We start from the raw sequence: 25,862 nt of genomic DNA on the forward strand, positions 1-25,862 counted from the left end.
TTTACTTTGGCGACCACGAAGCCCTCATAGGTAGTAGACACCAACTCCTGCACGGGGTATTTACCCGTCGTCCATATCGCCGCCATTTTCCTGGTCCCATCCGAGGCCCAGTTGCCGTTGCCGGCGGGTACTCGGTATGGGTCCGAAATGATGGCGATATCCGTCTCCCACTCAGAAACCGCCTGACAAAGCAGTTGCTGAGCCGCATCACAGTGGTTCAGGTTCAGCTGCGTTACCTGCACTGTGATTTGTTGCTCACTGCGGCTTTCTTAAAGGCCGGGCACCCTGGACCACCCATCGCATGTCTGTTTTTCGAGGTTTTCCCGGTACAGATCATGCAGATGGGCGGACTCGTGCAGCTTTGGGCCTTATGACCTTCAGCGCCGCATCGCCTACACAGTTTGCGCCTGTCGGGGCCTTTGTAGTCCCACGACTTGTGTCCTGGTTCCAGACACCTGAAGCAAACCTCAGGTGGCTCGTGGAATGTCAGGTGACAAACACACCAGCCCACCTTAATACTCCCTACTTTAACGGACTTTTTAACATCCGCCACAGGTAGCTGAACCAGAGCTATCTGTGTCCCTGCTGGCCCCTTCCGCAGCCTGACGGCTGTGGCGGCCACCTGAACATCGCACTGTTGCCGCAGTGCCGTGACGAGCTCTTCCGCTTCGGTGATCTCGTCTAGGTCTTTGACCTTCAGAGTCGCCTCATGCGTAAGAGCCCTCACCTCCACTCCATCTCCAAGGACCTCTTCTGCCAGCCTCTTGTAGGCGGCGCCCTTGTGATCCTTCTGGCGCTTAAGCTCCAGGATCATTTCGCCCGTACGAGTACGTCTGATACTGCGTATGTAGGCTCCAAGACCCTCGAGCTTGGCGTCGCACCTCATCGCCTTCAAGACGTCCGAGTATTTCGACTGTTCGGTCTTGATGACGATAGCGTCACCTTTTTCGCGCCTGGCACCTGCCTTCCTACGCCTTGGCTTGGCGTCCTTCACTTCTACCTGCGGATTCACCTTCTTCTTCTTCTTCCGCTCTACCTTTGTCCAAGGAGGGTCTTCTCCTTGGACCGCCCTGCTCTGTGGCTGCTGAGGGCCCACCATTGGTCGCAACCCCTTGTTCCCATCAATCCGGGACGGGCCGGCCTTTTCAGGCCCACCCTTCCCAGTTTTCCGGGAACCCTGGCTGGGGTCCGACTTTCCGGCATAACCACCGGCTTTCGGGGTTATTATGCGCCTGGCCTTGCGGGCACCGCCAGACAGCTCCTCACCTGACGGCTGCCTCGCCCGCTTCTGCGAATGCTTGTCACGTTTGTCACGAGCATTCGCTTCCACACTCTTCGGACTACCCGCGAAAGAGAAGGCCTCCGTTTGCGTAAACTTAGACGCTTTCTCCTTTGCGGGTTCCGCCGCTGCCACAGCCAGCACCGCGACCGCGTGCTCCTGCTTGGCCTCATCGACTGACGCTCTAAGCCGAAGCAAGGCCGTTTTCAGGTCCTTACTTATATTCGACTTAGTTGTCGCGAAGTCAATAATTTTGCCAAGCTGCTGCTCAGCTACCTCCAATGCGGGCCGTCCTTTTCCTGCTACTTGGCTGATGGCCCTCAGCAACCACGCTCCGTCCATAACCTCCGCCGGCTGGCTTGCCGTGGAGTGGACAGGAGCTCCCACGCTTGAGCTGCGTAAGCAGCTTCCAGCACCTGACTCCTCGCTTCTCCTTGTTGGAGACCGCATCAACCCGCTTCTTGCGAAGGGGTTGATCGCACCACTACTACCTGTTGCACTTGTTTTAGAATTTTGTTTACTCATATTTGATTCCCACGAGTCGCACGAGAAATAATGTCCACCACGCCAGAGCTCTGCATTAACGCGGTAAGGGACAGCTTACTGTGGGGGGTGCCCAGGTGCCCCACAGGCTCCGTTAAAGATCGAGCATCTTTTTCACCCCCTCGATCACTCATTCCTCGGCACGGGTCGCTTGACACCTTGAATTGGGGTTAGTAGTCCTATTCTTAGCCGGCAACTACGCGGCTGACTCGCAAGCGGGGGGGTGCGTCAGGCCCCAGGACATCCGTCCCTGCTGCCCCATGATGTACGGGGTTAACAACCTCTTATTGTCATTGTGTGCACGACCTGGTAGCTTCTAACCTGTCGACTGCTTCGCTCGCTTCTCCGATTGATAGTCGTAAACAATCGTTCCTGGCGTACCGTTCATGCTACCCACGGGTAGCCTTCAGCACCTTGAACTTCACGGGTTCCGCCACTGCCGCAGTTGCCTTGAGTTTATCATGGTCCTGCTTGGCTGCCATCGTTGACTTACGAAGTCTCTTCAGGGCCTCCTTGAGGTACTAGCTGATATTCGACTTCAAGGATGCAAAGTCAACGATGGAGTTATTGAGCTGCTGTACAGTCACCATCTTGGCAAAAAGGATATCTCTGTTCTTGGTTATGGCTGTCATCAACTACGGTCCATCCATGACCTTTTCCGACACGCTACCCTTAATGAAGTAGTCGTAGCGCCGACATTGCGTCCGACAAACATCTCCCAATCGGCGAATTCCGGCTAGGCATGGCGAGGATCCATCGACAGGAGGATACAATCGACTGCCGTGCCGATTCAACACACGCCGACTGGGAGACGCTGCGGTTAAAGGTTCTTCGTCGAGGAGATGGAGAACCGTGCTGCGGATATTCCGGAAGGTGGAAGCGTAGAAGATCAATAGAGCGCCATCAAGAACGCCTTCATCGCCGCCGGCGGGAATAATTTGGGTGAACTACGCACCCAGAGAAAGCAGTGGATCACAGATGATATCTGGAGGAAGATATAGGAGCGAAGGAACACCGAAGCCGCGATAGAGCGAGCGAAAACACGAGGAGCCAGAGCCGTAGCCTGTCAGTGCTATTCGGCTCTCGAGACGGAAGCGAAGCGGGAGAAAAGAGCGTGAGCGCACTCCCTAGCCGACGATGGCGAGAAAGCCGCAAATACCGGCGACATTCGTCTCCTCCACGATGTTTCACGTCGCCTCAGTGGAACTAAGTCAAATGCTACGATGCCCGTGAAAGACACATCTGGACAGCTATTGACCGACCCAGCTAACCATATCAGCCGAGATGCTCACAGCTGACCACGTAGTATCTGCACAACTGCTGCATCAATTATTCTGCGACATATGGGAAACCACGATATTTCCGGCCGAATGAACGAAAGGCGTCTTAATAAAGGATCCCAAAAAGGGTGACCTGACTGCATCCGATAATTGGTGGGGTATCATGTTGCTGTGCATCGTTTTCAAAGTCCTCTGCAAAGTGATTTTTAACCGTGATACAGGAGAAGATTGATGCAATTCTCCGGCGGCAGCAAACAGGATTCCGTGCCGGACGATCCTGTGCGGACCACATTGTCACGCTCCGTATCATCTTGGAGCAAAACAATGAATTCCAAGAATCTACCTGGTGATCATTGATTACAAAAAAGCATTCGACCGTCTCAATCACGGAAACATGTGGGGAGCCCTTAGGCGTAAGGGTGTCCTTTAGAAAATCGTCGGCCTCATTGATGCACAACACAGGGCATTTTCGTGCAGAGTACTGCATAGCGGTGTCTTGTCGGATCCCCTCCGGGTCGTCGCTGGAGTGAGGCAAGGATGTATTCTATCACTGCTACTGTTCCTCATCGTAATCGATGACATCCTGGTAGGTGCGATTAATCGTGAACCAGAACGTGGTCGACAGAAATTTGACCTGGCCACAGGTCAAGACGATGGTTGGCAGTCGCCCAGGCTGGAGATCTTTCAATTAGGCCCTCTGCACCACCATGGGTGCTCAGGACTGACAGTAAGTACATAAGTACCCGTGAAAAAGCGTGAATTCGGCAAATAGTGATTAAAACGACTAGTAATAAAATCAGAACTCCACTGTATAATACTCGCAACAGTGCCAGATCTGTACACCTAGCTTGAATGCAAAAGCAACTAAAGTCGTGGACTGGTGGTTCTCGGTACAGCACAGGGTGATCCTCAGCTTTAGCTCATCAGATAATTTTCATGTTCGCATGTGTTAACACAAAATTCACAAAATCCAAAAACTGGAACAAATCTACCCTGCCAAACACGCGGAAAACATAGAAGTAAATATTTAACGCAGTTTAATTTTCACCACGCTTTCGATCCAGATAGCGGTCCGCATTGTGTGTGCTCTTGTGTTGCTTCCGCTGCTACTGTTTTAACAAGATAAAGAGTTTTGTATCTTTAAATTTTCATGAATGAATGTTTCTCGCGCTCGTGTATTTGCCCCTGTAGTAGGAGTTGATGTAGATACTTTTTTGTGCTGATTGGAACATGATCTGGTGAGAGGTGGTAGGTACACAAAGTGACACACAAAACTCGGAATGCTTTTTGCGAGCTTCCACTGGCTGTAAGCATGCGGAAAATGCCGAGTGGAATGTTTGAAATCATCCCAGGATGGCACAACGACAAAGGTGATAGCTATCCTGTTTCGGTTACGGCGATGGTATTAAATGTATGTGTATTTACTCTACTCGGTAGCTCTAATCCTGAATTTGAAAAGCGGCCTTTCAGCCGAGATCCACAGGAAGCGAAAAGGTATACGAAGGATTCATGCTGAGTAAGCAGTGATTAAATGTTAAGCAAAACGCATTTTGACTAAATTAACTTGATGACTGAAGATTGTTGAAATGAAAACTGACACCTGAATTAATCCAGGTTTATCCTGAGACACACAAACTGTTTTGCATGCCAGAGTGTCATGAACTGGAGGCAGATAAATGGGAGCCATATCTAGAGTTTCTGAGTTCACAAGTGGCTCGATTGAAACTGGAACAGACAGCTCCTTCTAGGGTTCGAGTTCGAAGTTCCCAAGATCAACATCATGAACTCACAGAAACGAGTCCTGCTTTGTGTCTGAACCTGTCTAGACATACACCGAGCTTCATTGTCACACCGGTTGCGATACAATGGAGTCACTTAATAAGCAATCATGCGACCCCATTCCGCTGAATTGCAACGGTTAATGAAAGTCTCATGGCTAGATTATTTTGATTGTGCCATCCCGAAGTGGCATCTTCCAGTATAGTGTGGTCCACTTGCACGAATACGCCAATTAGCATAAACCTACTTGGCTGCCGGCAAGTAGGTAGCATTAGTGCAGTCATGATGCTGCTTTCGCTGCTACTGGAAATGATGAGCCAGTTTGCTGCTACTCTACTCTGCACAACACACAAGTCAGCCAACCGTTCTGCTGCTCGGAGCCAGGATTAAAGAGGAGTTGAAGCAGCAAATGAATTCAAATATGCTAATGCACATACGAGACACCTTTTGTGTGTGGACACGTGTGTGCATGTTTGTGTAATGCTAGACAATTCTAATGTTTCATGGAATGGTACTGGGTAGGAATGTTTTGCTGTTTCCTTTCCCTTGCCCCTACTGCAGGTACATGTACTTGAGCTGGCCTTTCACAGGTGTGTCTCTGTCGAGTGCTTCGGGCTGAGAAGGCTGCACAACCGACGGTTATGTTGGTATGTCGAGTTTGAGCAACCTGCACTTTAGTTCAAGCTTATCATACCGACCGCCCGACCAACTGGCCCTACTCCATACGCAACTGTATGACTCCCGTTCTGGAATGAAGCATAATATTCCGAGCTTGACCGTGGAACGATGGCCTAATGCAGTCGGTGTGTGAGCTCCTACACATGGAACGATGGTTTTTGCATTTTCCTAATTGCGTCCATGAAACCTTCGAAGAGTACAGAGAGTATACACTGATGGAAATAAAAAAAAGCATCATAATTGTTATGTTTTGCCTCACAAACAATCCTGACGAAATCCCAGCGGAATTTACGAGAGGATTTTTAGCTTACATGAGAATTCTAGGGCAAATTCCAGGAGGAATTCCAGGGCGAATTCTAGTAACAGCTCCTGAAAATTCCAGGATTAATTCAGTAACAAATTTTGAAAACGACGTATAATCAATCCTACACCATTGATTATACGTCGTTTTCAAACTTTGTTACTGAATTCAAAGAGGATAGAATACCAGGAATACCAGGAAGGATTTCAGAAAAATTCCGGGAGGAATTTCAGCGGAATTCAAGGAGGAATTCAAGAGGAATTCTAGAAGGAATTCCAGTAAGAATTCCAGAGAAATTCCTGAGGAATACTAGGAGGAATTTCAAAGAAATTCTAAGAGTAATTCCAAATGATTTCCAGGAAAAATTCCAAAGGAATTATAGGAGAAATTCCAGAGGAATTCCAGGAGTAGTTTCAAAGAAATTCCAGAGGAATTCCAGAGGAATTTCAGTGGGAATTCCAGAGGCATTCCAGTAGGAATTCCAGAGGAATTCCAGTAGCAACTCCGGAGCAATTCTAGTAGGCATTTAAGAGGAATTCTAGTAGCAATTGGAGAAGACAGGAGTTGTAGAAGAAATTACAAGAGGTCTTACATAAGGAATTCCAGGAAGAATTCCAGAAGGAATTCCAGGAGGATTCCAGATGGAATTTCACGGGAATTACAAGAGAAATACCACTGGAATTCCAGTAGAAATCTCGGGGCATTCCAGGAGCATTCCAGGAGGAATTCCATAGGAAATCAAGGACAATTTTTCTCCAGAGGAACTCCAGGAGAAATTTCTTCTGTAATTCCAGGAGAAATTCCACAAGGAATTCCACAAATAATTGCAGGAGGAATTGCAGAAGTAGTACCAGGATTCAGAAGGAATTCCAGGAGGAATTGCAGAAGGAATTCCAGGAAAAATTTCATGGGAATTTCAGGAGGAATTTTATGGGAATTCCGGGATAAATTTCAAAGTAATTCAAGGAGGAATTCCAAGGGAGTTCCAGAATGAATTCCTGAACAAATTTCAGGAAGAACTACAGACAAATTTCAGAAGAATCCCAAGGGGTATTCCTAAAGCAATTTCAGGAGAAATTCTAGTGAAGAGAAATTTCAGTGTAATTCTAGGGGCATTCCAGGAGGAATTTCATAAGAATTTCACGGGAATTCCAGAAGGAACTCAAGGAGGAATTCCAAATGGTTGATTACTAAAACTGTTCAATTGTCAAAGTAGTTACAATACGAATCATTTTTGGAGCCTTCTTTTATTTCGCAAAGTGTTCTAGTTGTGCACGCCAAAAGCGGTCCATTCGTCGAAGGAGGAGAAAGTGAGATTAACATTAAAATTTATTCATTTAGTTGAGTAAAGTGCATTGCTTGTGCAAATTTACGACCATCAAGAGTCACCGGTATACGGATCAGGATGATTTTGCCGCCGTCCGTCGTCGTCGTATCGTTGTTGCTCGTCGGCTGCGTGTGTGAACGGAAAGTCTTCCGATGGTATTTTCAAGCAAAACCCTAAAACCTCCGGTAGAAAACTCAACCACTCTGGTATGTTACCGTCAGTTAAGGTTATATTGTTTGCTTATGATATGGGAAATTTCTACATTTTGTCTTATAAATTTCCTCAAACAATCTAATATATAGTACCATTCATTTTCATTGAAAAATCTACCTTCGGTGCACGGTACCAGTCGCAGGCCAAGAGAGCCCGATTCCAAACGACGACCAAGGCGATGATGATGATGACGGAAAATGGAAAAACGCGCTCTTCCATCATCATAAACAAATTTCCGCCCGAAGCGATTCGTCGTGGTCGTGGTCGTGGTCGTTGTCGTCGCGTTTGCCTTCATATAGTGAGGATTGAGTGGGACACCTGACAGAGGGCATATCGCATCGTCGTCACGCTCGCAGGTATTTACCGTGGCGGCCATCAGGAAACGGGATGATACTGAGCTGAGCAAGAAAAACCCAAAAACCCCTCGGAGTTCCGGAGCAAAAGAGCAGCCTCCTCGAGTCGGCACCGCAACGAGTGGCAGCAGCAGCAGAGGCAACAGCGATGGCAACCACCGCCACACCGACCGACCAAGGATGTAGTCTTGTAAATAATGCAGTACTTATTAAATTAAGTGCTTTCAGCGATTCCCTGGTGCTTCAGCTTTTGTCGTCTTGGCTGTGTTGAGTTTCATGGGTCCATGGACGCCCGAGAAAGATGGTGGTCGTAGTAGCGAGCGATAATTTATGGGCACGATGGATAGGCGTCATTTGCATTTTCGGCGGCGTAAAATTTTCCGGGAATAGATGCCATCCGGAGCAGGCAAGCGTCGCGACGGATCGATGGAAAGCCACTTGAAACCGATCGAGTGGGCTAATGTTATCGATCTGGAATTTTTAAAGGCATCTTTTTATTTTCTCCATAACTTTATAATAACATGAGACAGAAAATCCAAGTAAGGTCAGCTGTAACACAACTTGCATCAGCCAGTGAAATAGTAGCGGAATTCTTCTTCCTTTTGAAACGGAATACCATGTACATATATATACACATGTGAACAGTGTGTTCGGATGACCGCATTTTGTTTATAAGGTTATTCAGTCTCAAGGCGACAGCTGCATAAATGTCCGTGGCGAGTCCGGATGACCATACTCTATTTTGTCCATAGTGTGTCCGGATCCCGGGTAGACGACAAATCAATAGAAAATCATAATTAGATCTTACTAAGTGAAGTACTGAAGATCATAGTTAGCTATTAGTTTGTTTGATATAAGAGATAAAAGACCAGAAATCATATAAAAATCAGTATGGGGAAGATCAAAATAACATCTCTTTTAGATATTATAAGATCAAACTAATATCTGCGGAGGTCTGGGTCAAAAAACATCGAACCAATATTAAAAAATGATCAGACAGATTGATTGAGTAAAAACAAAAAAAAAGAGCCACGACCGGAATCGAGATTCCAACCTTGTGTTTATAAACTTACCTTACTTACCGATCAGGCTAAGGCCTGGGTGGCCTCTGCTGTACATAGTAGCCGCCTCCATTCCACTCGGTCCATGGCTGTTTGTCTCCAGTTCCGCACTCTGCGTAGGGTCCGCAGATCGTCCTCCACTTGGTCGACCCACCTGGCTCGCTGCGCTCCACGTCTTCTTGTACCGGTCGGATGACTCTCGAGAACCATTTTAGTCGAGTTGCCATCCGACATCCTGATGACGTGACCCGTCCACCGTAGCCTCCCGATTTTCGCGGTGTTGACGATGGTTGGTTCTCTTAGCAGCTGATGCAACTCGTGGTTCATTCGCCTTCTTCAAGTCGCGTCTTCCATCTGCACTACGCCGTAGATGGTACGCAACACCTTACGTTCTAAAACTCCAAGGGCGCGTTGGTCCTCTGCACGTAGGGTTCATGTTTCGTGCCCATAGTAAACTACCGGTCTAATCAGCGTTTTGTAGATAGTTAACTTCGTGTTACGGCGAACTTTATTCGATCGTAGAGTTCTGCGGAGTTCAAAGTAAGCACGATTTCCTGCCCCAAGTCGCCTCTGAATCTCTCTGTTGGTGTCGTTGTCGGCGGTCACCAGTGAGCCCAAGTACACGAATTCTTCAACCGCCTCGATTTCATCACCATCGATAGAAATTTGGGGTGGCGGGCGCGGTGATTCCTCCCTCGAGCTCTTTGCCAACGTGTACTTTGCCTTCGACACATTAATGACTAATCCGATTTGCCTGGCTTCACTCTTTAGTCGGATGTACGTTTCCGCCATCGTCTCAAATTTACGAGCAGTAATATCAATATCATCAGCGAAACCAAGCAGCTGGACGGACTTCGTGAAAATCGTTCCACTCGTGTTTATCCTCGCTCTCCTAATTTCACCCTCTAAAGCAATGTTGAACAGCCAGCACGAAAGACCTTGCCGTAACCCTCTTCGAGATTCGAAGGGACTCGAGAGTGTCCCTGATACTCGAACTACTCGCATCACTCGATCCATCATCGCCTTGATCAATCGTATCAGTTTACCCGGGAATCCGTATTCGTGCATAATCTGCCATAGCTGTTCACGATCGATTGTATCATACGCCGATTTGAAATCGATGAACAAGTAATGTGTGGGCACGTTGTATTCGCGGCATTTCTGCAACACCCGGTGGATGGCGAACATCTGGTCCGTTGTAGCGCGTTCACTCATGAATCCATCTTAATATTGCCCCACGAACTCTCCTGCAATCGGTGATAGACGGTGGAATAAAATTTGAGAGAGTACCTTGTAGGCAGCGCCCAGTAGTGTGATTGCGCGGTAGTTCCTGCAACCCAACTTGTCGCCCTTTTTGTAGATGGGACACACGATACCTTCCATCCATTCCTCCGGTAATACATCCTCCTCCCAAATCTTGGCAATGACCCAGGGTAGTGCTCTGGCCAGTGTTTCTCCACCGTATTTTAGAAGCTCGCTTGGTAGTTGATCTACTCCAGCGGCTTTGTTGTTTTCAACCGGCCAACCTCCTCCTCAATCTCTTGGAGATTAGGGCCAAAAGTCTTTCGTCCTGTGCACATACTCCTAGATCTGTTACCACGCCACCTTCGGTACTTGCAACGTCGCCATTGAGGTGCTCATCGTAATGCTGCCGCCATCTCTCGACCACCTCACGCTCGCTCGTGAGAATATTCCCGCGATTATCTCGGCACATGTCGGCTTGTGGCACAAAGCCTCTGCGCGAGCGGTTCAGCTTCTCGTAGAACTTTCGTGTGTCCTTAGCGCAGTACAGCTCTTCCATCGCTTCGTGATCTCGTTCTTCCTGCTGGCGCTTCATCCAGAAGACTGAGTTCTGCCTGTTGCGCGCCTGTCTATAATGTGCCTCATTGGCTCTCGTACGGTGTTGCAGCATTCTCGCCCATGCTGCATTCTTCTCGTTTTTCAACTGTTCACATTCACCGTCGTACCAGTCGTTTCTGTGATTCGGAGTCGCAAAGCCTAGTGCTGTAGCCGAGGTACTACCTATGGCGGATCGAATGTCCCTCCAGCCATCTTCAAGTGTAGCTGCGCCAAGTTGCTCTTTCGTTGGTAGAGCCACTGCTAGCTGCTGCGCGTAGTCTTGAGCCACTTCTACGTTACGCAGCTGCTCGATGCTGAGCCGCGGCGTTCGATTTCGACGCGTGGTAATAGCCGTCGAAAGTTTTGAGCGCATGCATACAACTACTAAGTAGTGATCCGAATCTATATTCGCACTGCGGTATGTGCGGGCATTGGTTATATCCGAGAAGAATTTACCGTCGATTAGAACGTGGTCGATTTGGTTTTCTGTTTGATGGTCGGATGATCTCCAGGTGGCTTTGTGGATATCTTTGCGGGGGAAAAAGGTGCTTCGGACTACCATACATCTGCAGATACCTCGCCTGAATTCCGTGAGAAACAGATGAAAATCTATCCTGAAAAACCACCCAGAGCAATCACTGAAAGAATTTTGGGAAACTTTTAGAAAGATCCCTGGAAAGAATCCCGCGAGATACTCTGGCAGCAATACCGGGAAATCCTGTGGAAGAAATCTCGGGAGTGTAGTTCGTGAAATCTTGGGAGGATCCCTTTCTAGTAGAAAGCCCAGGAACAATTCTCAGAAATCCCGAAAAGAACAGCGGCAGATCCCGGCACGAACTCTGGAAGCAAATCCCAAAAAAACCTCTGAATAGAATATTCAGCTGGAGAAATCCAGAACAAAACCTCCAGGAAATAAATCCTAGATAAACCAGAAATGAAACTTCATATCATATATGTACCCAGAGATTGTAGGCAGTACGTGTTACGCTGGAAATGCGTATGCGACTAAACACCATACGGCTAAACAAACATAGCACAATACACATTATGAGTGCATAACTTTCATTCCATTAACTTACGATGCCCTGTGCAGTGTGCATGGGTCTATTATTTTCAATTATTTCCCTGCACAAACATACAAGCCCCAACCAAAACTAATGCTCGAATTGTTTCAAATAGCACCACTACGCAAAACTTTGCACTTACCGCCAATGCAATGGCTACGAGCATCGGATCGCCACCTACCTACCGAGTGGTTGGGCAGTTTGTTGGTAGTGCAATTAAATTAAAAATGCTAAATTGCCGAGCCGCTGGCGCTGCTGGCACTACTACTGTCCAGCATCGAATGAACTGTCCTCCTAGTGCTCGGCTAAATGAAGTCCTGCTTTTTTCCTCCTCGCTGGACCTCCTTACAGCTAACAACAACTCTACCGGCCATCGCATCGGTGAGTGCATCAGAAGCACTAGTTTTTGCCCCGAGTTGGCCATTGTACCTACAGTTAGTTCTCTGGAGGAAGCACAGCTGAGGAACCGAGAACCTAGATACAGGTCACCGAGTCAAGTGTTGAGTGCAATCAGCAGCTACATGCTGTACAACACAACACACACAGTTGTTGCTTGTTATTGCCATTTTTTCCGAGCTACCACTACCCACCTAGATCAGCTTGCAGTACAACGGCGTGGCTTCTTCCTTGCCAGCTGCAACAAAAACTCCCATAGAATGTGCCCAGCTGGTAGCGTCCCGAAGGCATCGGGGCGGCGGCGCGGCGTTGGGCAAGGGCGATGAAACTGAGAGAGATAAAATTATATCAACTTTTTTTTCCTCCTGAATTCACTTCTGGTGTAGGTACCTACGGAGAGGAGTAAGTCAGTGTATATGTGTTCGGAAGCGCAAAGTTCTGAACCATTGGCAAGCAACAACGCAACAGCAGCAGCAGCAGGCCCCATCACGCCCACCCAATTTGTAGTTGGAAAGTTTTAATTACATTTATGCTAATTCAATTGAATTTGTTTTCACTTTTTCGGACCTGGCCAACACCAGAGCTGTTGTTTTTTGGTTGCCTTTTTGGCGTGGGACATGCACGTACACACGACATCGACTTGCTCAATATCTGCTGTCGCAAGATGTCGCCAGCTTTGGGAGGTTGTTGTGCGTTAGTTGTCTTTGTTCCGTCGATATTTGGATTCAAGTTTTTAAAGTTCTTGTGAAGGATATAGTATCAATATTAGTCGCTGTAAGTCAAATTATATATCGCGACCATTACACGTAGGACCTAGGATAGAACCCTGTGGAACACCTGAGGTTAGGTTAAAGCACTTCTGACCTACCTCTGCTTCGTATACTAGTACTCGGGCCTGGGAGAAGCTTCCGGGAAACTTGTACAAGCAACCGGGAGTCCCAAGACCTGGCCAAGATACAAGAGCGCTTCAGCAATAGCCGCCAAACTGGCACTTTTGATCGCGTTCTTTACATCCAGACCACTACTGCACAATAGCACACGCTGGAGTGCTATCTCGGCTGTCTACAGTTGACCTCCCCTTTCAGAAGTCGGGCTGGTTGCTCAAGCGACCATTTACAACCTCAGTGTATCTCAGCATTCTGTTGAGGATGATCTTTTCGAGAACCTTCCTCGTAGTGTCGATCAAGCATATTGGTCTATATGCCGATGGGTGCCCGGGTGGTTTCTCCGCCTTTGGCAATATAACCAGGCTCTGCCTCTTCCATACTTCTGGGAAAACTCCCTCGTCCAGGCCTTACTGCATAGTAGATCTGAACATTCCGGAAGCCTTTGCAATAGCTAATTTTAATGCCAGATTTGGAACTCCGTTCGGACCTGGGGCCTTACCTACGCTAAGGGATTTCGCCATCTCCGCAAGTTTCACATCGGTGACCCTCTCCTCATCGCCAGTCCCAGTCCCCGGATGCCTTACGAAAGGAGGCCAAGGACTAGGATCATGACGTGAAGAAAGCCCCTCGATGGTCCCCTCCAACATCTCTGAAGATTGCTGTGTAGGAGCCATTTCATCTCTCGTCTTAGCCATCACGATCCTGTAGGCGTCACCCCACGGATTCGCATTGGCACTCTGACAGATACCCTCAAAGCAGACCTTCTTCAGATCGTGCTCGCTGCATCCACCGCCTAGCCCGTAGGCAGGTCTGCAATCGCTTGAGCCCAGCAGTAAGCCGTGACATCTCATTTCTAGGGTAGACTCGTCTAGGCTTGGTCGCATCGCACGCACGCGAAAGCACCGCTACTCGTCGCCGTCTAAACCAAGAAGGTTTCGCGCACGGCGGAGCGCCTCCTTAAATACCCCTTCGTCGAAGTGTGATGTCTTCCACCTGCGAGGCCTTGGCCTTAGCCTAGCCACCTCTTCCTCTACCCGCTGCCTGCTGTTGTTGTACTCGATACTGTAGCGAACCGCCAGGTGATCGCTGTGAGTGTAGCCATCTTCTACCAACCAGTTCGAACTACTTGTTAGGCCAGGACTACAAAAAGTAACGTCGATAATCGACTCTGCTCCGTACCGACTATAGATACTTTTGTGTCGACATTAGCCAGCTCGACATCTAGCATGGCCAGTGCCTCTAGCAGGATCTGACCCTGCTGATTCGGCTTCCCTATTCCACGGCCCAGGCATTAAAGTCACCCGCTATTACCACCGGCCTTCGCCCTGTTAGCACGGTCGTCATACAGTCCAGCGTCTGCGTGAACTGGTCGATTGCCCAGGTAGAGGTAAAATACTGATGATCAAAACATGATATTGGTTTGATTGATATAAGAGATAAAAGATCTGAAAATAATATCTGGAAAATGTTCCTGGAACATCTGAACAATATCAAAATTTGATATTTCAAGATCATACGAAAAGCTCGCTGCTATTGGTTAGATCTTACAAAATCTAAAAATGATTTGATGATGATGTTCCAGGAGTAAATTGTTGATTTTATTTTTAGATCTTTTATCTCTTAAGTCAATCAAACCCATATCACTTTTTGATCTCCATATCAGAGTATGCTATTATTGAGCTCTTTTCCTCTACTCGGGTGGCCACCGCCATAACTGGCACATAACAGCTAATGAAGAAGACCCCGTTTACTTTGGCGACCACGAATCCCTTATAGGTAGTAGACACCAACTCCTGGACAAGGTATTTACCACATTTACGTCCATATTGTCGCCATTTTTCTGGACTTATCCGCGACCCAGTTGCCGTTACCGGCGGGTACTCGGTATGGTTCTGCCATGATGGCGATATCCGTTCCCCAGTTAGAAACCGCCTGACAAAGCTGAGCTGCGTAACAGTAGTTCAGGTTCAGCTGCGTTACCTGCACTGTGATTTGTTGTTCACTACGGATATCTTGAAGACCGGGCACCTTGGACCACCCGATGGATGTCTGTTGTTCACGGATTTCCGTATACAAATCAGACAAATTGGTGGACTCGTGTAGCCTTGTGGCTTTTGGCCTTCAGTGCCGCATCTCCTACACCGTTTGCTCCTGTCAGGGCCTTTGTAGTCCCATGACTTTTGTCCTAGTTCCAGACACCTGAAACAAACTTCCTATGGCTCGTGAAAGGTCAGATGACATACGCACAAGCCTACATTTATTCTCCCTAGTTAACGGACTTTCTTACGTCAGCTACCTGTGACCAAAGCTACCTGTGTCTCTGCCGGTCCCCTCGGTAGCCTAACGGCTGCGGTGGCCACCTGCATATCGCACTGTGTCCGCAGTGCCGTGACGAGCTCTCCCACTTCGGTGACCTCGTCTAGGTTCTTCATCTTTAGAGCCTCTTATGTGAGAGCCCTCACCTCTACCCCTTCGCCAAGGTCCTCTTCCGCCAAACTTTTGTAGTTGGCGCCCTTGCGTTCTTTATCGCGCTTCAGCTCCAGGATCATCTCGCCCGTACGAGTACGTTGGATGCTGCGCACTTCGGCTCCCAGATCCACGAGCTTGGCGTCGCTTTGCATCGTCTTCAAGACGTCCGAGTACTTAGACTATTCAGTCTTGGCGGCGAGCGTGTCACTTTTCAAGCGCTTGACAGCTACCCTTCTACGCCTTCTTGGTTTGGCATCCCTCGGAGAATCAGTAGGGCCCCTTAGCTGGCCTTTCGCGTACTGCTCCTCCTGACTCTATTCCCCTGTAAGGAAACCTAGCTAACCCACTCCTTGCAGCAAAAGGAAGGAACTTGTGTGGACCAGAGTTATTTTGGACACTCATTCAATGTTGTCAACTCCTCGTTTTGCAGGTCTAACCACCCTTCCATAAAATTTCGTATCATACCACTTTGTTCTCTGACTTCAACTCCGATCTACAGAATTGTAACCTTATTCCCCTCCGTTCTAAACTAATTCTTATAACTAGTCCCATTTGCCCATTTCCCCATAAATTCTCGCCATCCCGCTGCACGCTGCAGCAGCCTGAGACGGTGAAAGGTGATGAAACCTGAACTCACATCTTCACCAATATTCTTTTATGGTTGCTCGCTAGCTGCTTGCTGCTAGCTGCTCATCGTCTCATCCCGAACCGAAGAAGCCACCGTAGACCGTCGTCGTCGTCATCCACCCGTCAACGCCCGTCAACCGGTCCGCCGGCGCACAAAGTCATATTTTAATTGCCCCATTCATAAATCTTGCTGCCGTCAACAAAATAGCAACATCAGAGAGACCCCATGGCTCTGCGTCCGTTGGTTGGCCCTTCGAGACGGGTCGAGTTGAGTCGATGCGGTGATGGCAGCAGTAGTAGCGTCGTCGTCGTCGAGCAGTTCACGTAGAGCTGTCATAAATCTCACTCGTTATAAAGTTTCACCTCTGGCTTTATAATCATCATTATCGTCATTACTTTCCACTAATTTCGAGTGTGTGTGGTGAGGACAGGGAACTGGTCCCCATGCATCGTCGTTGTTGCTTGGGACGCCAATATGCGCCGCCCGCGTGCATGCCATGCATGCAGATTCTAGCGCAGGCGTTCCCAAGTTGGCGAGAACTGTGGGTCACTACTGTAAGGGGATTGAACTTGCCCGCTTGCGATTCTATCCACCGTATCTTTAATTACTTTAGTTACTCCCTTTTACGTTCAGTAGTATTCACTGAAAAAAAAAGACAATAAAAGTTGATAATAATTGCCCTGAAATCGTTGAGCGGCCCGCAGGAGTACACCCCGGTACATATGCTCATTTCCAATAGAACTATTTTATGTAACAATCGTGACTTCAGTCAGAATGCTTGTAGCTATTACTCCAGTCTGTATCGCTGGATCAGCTAAGTACACTTACTTACATAAATAGGCAAGCAATGTATAACTGTTTGGGACTAATCAACATGTTGAATGTTTAAGTGGAAGTATAAGTGAATAAAATGCGTCTTTCGATAAAGACTTCTGATTTTAGAAAATAATTACTAGAACTTAGATGGAATTTCTTGCGCATCTTTTCGTGTAATTTCTGCTGGAATTATCAAAAAATGTTCTTACATTTTATAATTTATGAAATTCGGAGTTTTCCGCAAAAAGTTCTTCCATATTTTTTTTCAATTGCTTTAAGTACCTTCTAAAAATCTGAAAAATAGAATAGAAATTCCTCCAGAATGCTTCCAGAATTTTCCTATTTTGAGGGATTCTTTTGGCAATTTCTAGAAATTCCTTCGTCAATTTTGCAAGGACCTTTTCTATCAGTTTCATGTTGAATTCCTATAATAATTCCTTTGAGATATTCATTTGAAACCTTTTCGGCAATTTTGTTCTAGGAGTTCTTGTGGCATTTTCTCTGAGAAATTCATTCCACAAATGGGTTCAAAGTGCCTTCGACCTTTTACTTTGAAGATTCTCCCGGCAATTACTTCCGGAATTGCTCCGCATATATCCTATAGGCAAATCCTTCAACAGTCTATTTAGAACTTCCTTAGACGATTTCTCCGGTAAATTAAAAAAAAATCTTTCGGCATTTTTTTTGGGGTTTCCTTGGGCTATTCATTCAGGATTCCCTCAGAAAGTATCTTCAAGTATTTGTCAGTAAATTTCTTCAAAAACTCTTAATTTTTCCGGCAACTGCTTGAAAATTGTCTCCGATTTCCTTCAACAACTACTTGAGTAACTTTTTATCAGCATTTCCCCCGGGAATTTTTTCAGGAGTATTTTATTTTAATTCTTAAGCAATTCTTTTTGAATGTGTTCGACAGTTTCTCCAGTAGGTCATCCGATAGTTTCTCTTGGAACTCTTTCCGTAGTGACATTAACCTTCTTAGCATCGAAACCCCCATCGATTTTTACGTATTTTGCTTTCTAAAAAGCTGAGATGTCCCCACTCAATGGCTTTATTGTAAAATCAATAACGCTACACAGTAGGCCTGACCGCGTTAATGCTTGTAATACATCTCCGATGTACTGCAAGCATTAATAATGACAAGAAAAGTGATAGATTTAGTCGATTCTATCATTTTCCAGGATTCTTTCAATGAATGGCTGTGTATGTGTAGACTAGACTAGATTTTGTAAGAAGCTCCTCGGAAGTTTTTTCATAGTTTCCTCTTATTATAAGTATATTCAAAAGTTTTTTTTTTCTGTTGAATATGTTTTCAGGTCATTTTTCAACGTTTTTTTCATGAATTTTAGCAGATCCTACAACAATTTCTCTAAAAAAATCCTAAAAAACTCTCTTTTTTTTATCAAGTTCACGATATTGTCAAAATAATTTTGATAGTTCTTGTAAGAATTCTTCTAGCTATTGTTCCGAAATATCCTCGGCCAATTTATTAAGGATTTCCTCTGGCAAATGCAAAACAAATATCACGATTATTTTTTTCGGAATTCATCCGGAAATGACTCTAGCAATCGCTTCGAAAGTTCTCCTTGGAATTCATCCGCAACTTCCTTCTGGAATTCTTATAGTAATGTATTGAGAAATTTCTCCGTTAATTTAATTATGCTGGAATAATACTTAATCCTTCAGCAGTCCTTAAGCACAATTTTAATAAATTATCCCGTCAAATCTACAAGGATTTCTTATGACGATAGTTTTATGAATTTATAACAAAAAATCTTCAGGAATCGTGACCACATTACCTCACGACTTCTCGGCTGCCATTTTTAGGTATTTCTTCGACAATTCCTTTCCTCTTCTGATTTCTTTTTCAAGAATTAAAAATGTTTTCCATAAAATTTTATCAGGCAAGCGTTTCAGGAACTCTGTAAAATATATTACTGGGGGATTCCTAACTAATTTGCCGGAGGAATTTCTTAAAAGAATTACCAGGGAGTTTGAGAAAAAAGAAATATTCTAACGGTTTCCCGAAGAAAATTCTCCGAAATTGTTGGCATGTTTTAGGAATTCATCCAGAAATTCGCAGTGGAATTTTGCCGAAATTATCTCTAGAAGTTCTTGTGGTAATTCCTGTAAAAATTTCTCCAGCAGACTTTCAGACAGAAGAGCATTATTCATGGAGCGGAACTGGTGTGATGGTTAGAACACTTGACTATCACGCCGAGGACCTGGGATCGAATCCCACTCCGGACAAACTCGCAAAACGTGAGATCTTCCTTCGGAAGGGAAGTAAAGCGTGGGTCCCGAGATGAACTAGCCTAAGGCTAAAAATCTCATCAATACAGATAAAAAAAAACATTATTCATTTTTTTCGGAAATTTCTTCTTCAAACCTGAAAAAAATGTTCCTCTGGTATTTTTTTCCAAGACTTCCTTTCCAATAGTTTGGAATTCCTCAGACAAATGTTTCAGGAACTCCGCCGACATTTTATTTTGGTATTTCTTTGATAATTTCGTCAGTTATTCCTCGGGAATTCCCTTTGGCAATTTATTCAATGATTTTTCGAGCACTTTCCTCAACAGCTCTTCGGTATTTTTTCCGTGTTTTCAACGATGATTTTTTCCTTCTACAGTTTCGTAAGGAATTTTCTCGCTGATTAATTTGTAGATTTCTTCGACAATTCTTGAAAATAAAGTTATCCGGCAGTTCTTGTTGGACTACCTCCAACAATTTTTTTTTTTAGAATTTCCAGAAGAGTTTTTTAGATGATTTTTAAATAAATTCCCAAAGAATTGACAAAGAATATTTGAAGAAAAAAATCTTCGATCATTCTTAAAAAAAAATATCCGGCAGTTCTTGTTGGACTACCTCCAACAATTTTTTTAGGAACTTCCAGAAGAGTTTTTGAGATGATTTTCAAATAAATTGCCAAAGAATTGACGAATTTTCGAAGAAAAAAAATTCTAAAGCAAATCAATTCTTAAAGGTTCAAGAATTTTGGAGGGAAATTTCCAAAGCAATCTTTAAAATAAATTAGGTACCGGAGGAACTTTCAAATCAATTGTCGGAGGTGTTCCTTAAGAAAATATCGTTCGAAAATATCATAGAATTCTTTTGAAAAATCTTTTTGGAACCATGCAAGGAATCACCGCACGAATTCCCAGAAGTATCCCTTTAGGAGAAACTCCTGCGAGAACTTTGGATTTTTTGGAATTCATTCAAAAATTCGCTTTGGATTTTTTCGGAATTATCTTCAAGAATTTCTCTAATTTCTTCGATAATAAGACATCAATCAAAGATCAAAAACGATCAAAACTGACTACACATGTCAATGGTTGCTCCTCCGTGATTGATCGGAGCTGGTAGCAATTGCACTGAGATCCAAATGAATAAGTGGAGTATCCCAGCCCTATACTCCACTTATTCTCAAAGTGCAATTGAAGCAGTTCAAACATTTTGGATCAATAATGGCGCCGGCCACGTCCTTATAGTCATTAGGGAAGGGAAAGGAATGTTAGAGTGTGCTGGTTGTTGCTACTAAAGATCGAGAACACCTCTGCATCCCCACAACCAGCACTGACTGGGGACGTGTTCAAGGGAGGTGTTTTGAGTTGTCGCCTTTTCTGTACACGGGCCTGGGAATACATTATATTAATTTATTGAAATTTTCCTTCCAGAATTTCATCCAGAGTCCTCTGTCATTTGTTCTAGAAATTTATGGATCCGGCAATTCATTTAGAATTTGTTCTGGATATAACACTATAGATTCCCAAGGCAATTTCTTCAATCCCCTTGAAAGTCATTATCTTGGTAGATTTATGGAATATTCTCAGAGAGTTCGTCAGGGAATTTCTTAAGAGTTCTTGAGAAATTCTCCAACCATTTTTTCGGAAATTACTCTGGAAATTCCTTTAGTCAGGGTTATTTTTTTACGAATTTTAGGAATCCAACATATCTATATAGAAGTTTCTTAAGAAATCATCGGAGATTTATTGAACAATTCTTCCGTAATTTTGTTAAAGATATCCCCACAGACAAACAGACGTAACACTTCGAACATTTTTCGATTCAAATCATAGTCACGAAAACATATTCGCCCAATGCTAAAAGGCCTATGTTTGGCCGACCACCAACTAGGTGGCGGTAGTGAGCAAACGTCAAACTCGAACAAAAACGATGCGAGCGCCACGGTTGGGCAGTTGGCCAACTATCACATTTTTAAAAAGACCGTTAAATCGGTGTACGATGTGAATTATCAGAGTGTTACGTCTGTTTGTCTGTGATATCCCCAAAGTATTGCCAGAGAAGTATATAAAGAAATTTACGTGGGAATCTTCACAGAAATTGCATAGTTTTAAGTAATTAGTCCGGAAAATATACAAGGAATTCTTGTCATGATTATTTTTTTAAAGGAATTTATCATAAAGTGTTGTGAGTATTGTGACGGAGTTTCTCGGTAGCTAGTTTGAGCAATTTCTTAGCCAGTCTCTTTGGGATTTTTTTATGCAAATATTTCAGGAACTCCGAAAGTTTACTTAGATTTTCCTCAGGAAATTCTTCCGCCAAATTATTCAATGATCTCTTCGGTAGTTTTTTCAATAGCTCTTCGGCCATATTTTCGGTATTTTTTCAGATTTTCTCTGATGAATTATTCCTTCCACAGTTTCGTAAAGAAATCAAGGAAATAAAATACGAATTTAATCACGACCTCGAAATCACGTTTTATTCTTCTGGCGTCGCGAACATTCTGGAAATTCTCTCATTCTATCTTATTCCTTTTCATCTTGCCTCACTGGGGCAAAGCCTGCTTCTCAGCTTAGTGGTTTATGTGCACTTCCATAGCTATCAACTGATCGCTTCCTCTGCCAATGATCATTTTGCATGTGCATATCGTGTTACAGGGACGAAGGTACTCCGTACTCAAGGAAGTCAAGAAAATTTCCTTTCCGAAAAGTTCCTGAACCGACTGGGAATCTAACCCGTCACCCCCAACATGATCATGTTGGATACCCTCTCCTTTAAAGCTGTGGCTATATGGGCTCTTCTTTTTCTATCTAGGCATGCTAATGTTTGTTTGCACCCGGTAATCAATTGACCGTAACACCTTCCCTTTGCTTGCTCTTTGCTCTGCAGCCTGGTTCAAGCTAAGTATGTAGTAGTCGAAACTAAAAGGTTGGCGTACCTTTCTTTGCATTTTTGTGGATGTGGGGCCATTGGCAGATCCATTCGAATCATACGCATATCCTTGGTGCTGCTCCTTTGGTGTATTCCGTTGTTGTTCTGGTAGTGTTGTCCACTTTAGCAGGTGATTAGAAGTTTCACTCTGGCTTTCATTGTACACCTGCTTCAAGTGTGAATTTCAGCGAAATCTCTCGCCGGTTGGAGTTTTGATTACTACAAAATTTCCTTGTTTTTCGAGAGCTTTCGCTGGCGAGAATAGAAATTCACAGCAAGTTTGTTGGCATATTCCAATCCTTATAAGGACTTCGTCTTGTTCGTCTCCCACACATAGAGTTGACTCAATCGCTCCTTTGGTGTCGTCAGTAGAATAACTAGCCACAGAATGACAATGTCGCGAGCGTTCGTGTGACCAACATCTACTTTGCCACGCCCTTATAGCGTCAGTACCGGTCCTACAAGTGTCAAACCAATTTTTATAGCCAAAACAAAACATCCACAACAACATGTGTATTTAAAAATAATGGATAAATACATCTGAGATATGAAATAAAACAAATTAATTTATTGGCTACAGCGCCATTAGCGATCTAATTTCTCATACATCTACTGTGTCGTCGTAGTATGTCTTGAAGTTGTATTTATAAGCCCTGTCATTGTCTCGTAAATCTAACAACACTCATCAGTTGAAACGGATACGGATTCCAATCACAAAATATCCTATCTAAAGTCAATTCCACTGGTGAGTATCCAGTTTCCGGATGAAGGATAAAGGCGTGAACATAATAGTATTCTTCCAGGTCCTGCTTCCAATTCTATTTGTTGAGCTCAACGGATCGCAAAACCTTCAGAATGCTTCGAATTTGGTGTTCGACTTCGCCGTTGACCTGGGGTCAGTATGGTATATCTGCCAGTTTCACTATTTTTCCTGTAAAGTATGAAAACTAATCAATCATATGTCATACGTCAATATCGATGACATTCGACGGTGTTATTCTTATTTTTGTAGAAATAGTTTTCCTTAGGAAGTACGATAACTGGTACAGGCACCCTACATGTATGGAAACGTTTTAAATTTTTTTTTTCAAAAAATCTTTCATATTTTATTCAAGTAATTCTTTGACAATTTGGAGTTTTTCAATATAAATTCCTCTAGAGGTCTTTTGTATTTTCTTCGAGAATTAGTCCTAAAATTCCTCTAGTAATTCACAGTTTATTAAGGAATATTTTCGGCAACTTCAGGAATAGCTTTTGCAATTCATTGACGACTTTTTCAGGGTTCCATTAGGTACTTTTTTTTTGGGAATTTTATGACAAATGTTTCATAAAGGATTTCTCACGATTTTTTCCTGAAATTTCTTTTGAATTTTTTTTAAGAATTTCTTTGGCAATCTGTGATTCTCACCCAGAAAATCGGCATTTCTTCGTTAAAGTCATGGTTTTTCTGATGGTTTCTCCAACATTTTTTTTTTTTGTAAATTCGTAGAAAGAAATATTCAATGTCTTGCCGGAGAAGGTTGTGAAGGAATTTACGGGGATATTTCAAAGAGATTATCAAAGAACAAAAATCCAAAGAACATTCTAATGGATTTTTTGAAGAAACCACCAAGGATAAAATCAGGGATTTCCAGGGAAGTATAGGCTACTAATAAATGTATACCAACATGTGAAAACGGTGGGACAACCATTGCACGTCTCAGCTTCTTTTGTTCCTCCTAGGCGTATTTCAATCTATTCATGGAAACTGGAATTTGCCAGATGAAACTCTGAACAAATGACAGCGTGTTGACAATTTCTCAAATTCCTTAATATTTTCCATTTGTATTTTTTTTTTTCAAAAGTTTCTCTGGAATATTTTTCAGTAATTTTACCGAGATTGTCGGATGAATCCGTAATGGAAATTCAAATGAGTTCCTAAAGAAAAAATCCAAAAGATTTTTCAAGGTAATACCAGATGAATTGCAGAACAAATTACCAAAGAAAACTCCGACAAAAAAAAATCCAGAGTGTTCAGTAAGAAATTGCTGAGAAATACGTGAGAAATGTGAAAAAGGTTTCCTAATTTGGGAGATTTTTCAAAGAACTCGAAGAAAAGAGTGTACACGGTGTGGTTTCGAAGTCAGTTTGTCTTTCTTTTCCGCAGAATCGTTACTTGTTCTGTGGCTTAGTTGGTTAAAGCGCTGGTCTAGCGAATACGGAGTCGTGGGTTCGAATCCCAGCCGAATGCGATTTTTTCACAAATTTCATCTCTATTTTTGTAAATTAGGCACGAAGCCTTCTAATTAGAAGTTTTTTCGGTGTATTTGAGACATATGTACCAGCAAATCTGGTAAAATGCCAGTAAAGGGCAATACATATCATTGCACTAAGTAGATAGATCATGATGAATTTATTTGAGTAGATTGCTCTCCCCAAACATTTGCTACCCACTGTTCCTAATGGGCATTCTCCTTCGTTTTCTTCTCCGATTTTCTTTCAGATTGAAGATTGCTGCGCGCCACCATCACACAGCGTGACGTACGGTGCAATTTGGTCGCTGTCTCTCTCTCTCCTTGGGCGGCGAACCTCAAACAAATGGTATAAACAAAACGGCTTATGACTCTCGCCGGGTCTGCAACAAAACAAGCGAAAATCGCGACTCCGCCAACAACGACGACGCCGACGACGATATGAAATGTAAACAACGAAACCGTCCCGGAGGAACCGCAGCCTCAGCCGCCGCAGGACCACGACAGTAATAAACTTTTTCTGGTGCCTGGCCTGGCGCTCTGGTCGTGAAGAGAGAAGAATAGCCATTAAACACAAGAGTCTGAGGGGTAAAAAGTGAGGCACCACACGATATCTACCTTTCGGAGAGAAAACAAAGAAAAGTGGAAAAAGTTTATCGGTTGATGTGGCTGCCACAGCATGTAGGGTCCCGCGGAAGAAATGATCGACCCACGGGGGCGGCGGCGAGATACAGTTTTAATTAATCGTTAACTTTTTGCTCGGTTGTGAAGAAAGTGGCAGAACCGTGATTGCAACAGCAGCAGTGATCGACGTCCGGGGGTTTTACAACGCGGTTTGACGTTCGGTGGTGAGTGCGTACCTTTGCGCTCGGGAAGGCAAGATGGCGGTCAGCAACATTGTTTGCGAATGGCTGCGTGCTCTGGGGCTCGGCCAGTACGCCGAGAGCTTCCTGGACAACGGATACGACGATTTGGAGATTTGCAAGCAAGTGGGCGATCCGGATTTGGACGCCATCGGGGTGCAGAATCCGCAGCATCGGAGCAAGCTGCTTAAAAGTGTACGGCTGCTGCGGGAGAAGGGCGCGGCCAGTGTGTATTTTCAGCTAAATGATCCCAAATCGCTGCTGTCGGATAACAGTGACAGTCTGGAGCGGGACAGCTCGCCGTTGATGCTGAGCGAGCTGGAGGCGCTGCTGCAGGAACAGCTGAAGGCGGACGGAGTGTGCCTGACGGCGCATCCTTATTCGACACCGGTGAGTAGACTTAGAAATAATTTGTCTATTTTCTTCTTAGGGGTAAAAGTAGGTATGAATTCCATGGCTAACGGAGCCGGCATTATACAGGGTGTTAGGTTCCTGAGTGCAAACTTTGTAAAGGGTGATAGAGGACCATAAATGGTGAAAAAATTTGTTCTACGCATATGGTCAAATCTCAACCGTTACGTAGTTATTGAACTCCCCATGTTTTTGACTCTTATTGCCTTAACTGGCTATAACTTTAAAATGGTCAAACTTATCGCACTTTTTTAACCCTTATTCGAAAGGTTATT

At 44.6% G+C, this 25,862-nt stretch overlaps 1 protein-coding gene across 3 annotated transcripts in view; it reads left to right on the top strand.

Moving 5' to 3' along the window:
* The window catches only part of LOC134285461 (sterile alpha motif domain-containing protein 5-like), a 445,200-nt gene that overhangs the window by 101,077 nt on the left and 318,261 nt on the right, over positions 1-25,862 (top strand). For all 3 annotated transcript variants that reach the window (XM_062846217.1, XM_062846214.1, XM_062846215.1), the window contains exon 2: positions 24,565-25,566. In XM_062846217.1, the coding sequence (XP_062702201.1) occupies positions 25,195-25,566 (372 nt within the window). In that variant the 5' untranslated portion in view covers positions 24,565-25,194. The remainder of the gene's footprint in view (positions 1-24,564; positions 25,567-25,862) is intronic.

The sequence above is a fragment of the Aedes albopictus genome, chromosome 1 (assembly GCF_035046485.1).
Source record: "Aedes albopictus strain Foshan chromosome 1, AalbF5, whole genome shotgun sequence".
NCBI lineage: Eukaryota > Metazoa > Arthropoda > Insecta > Diptera > Culicidae > Aedes > Aedes albopictus.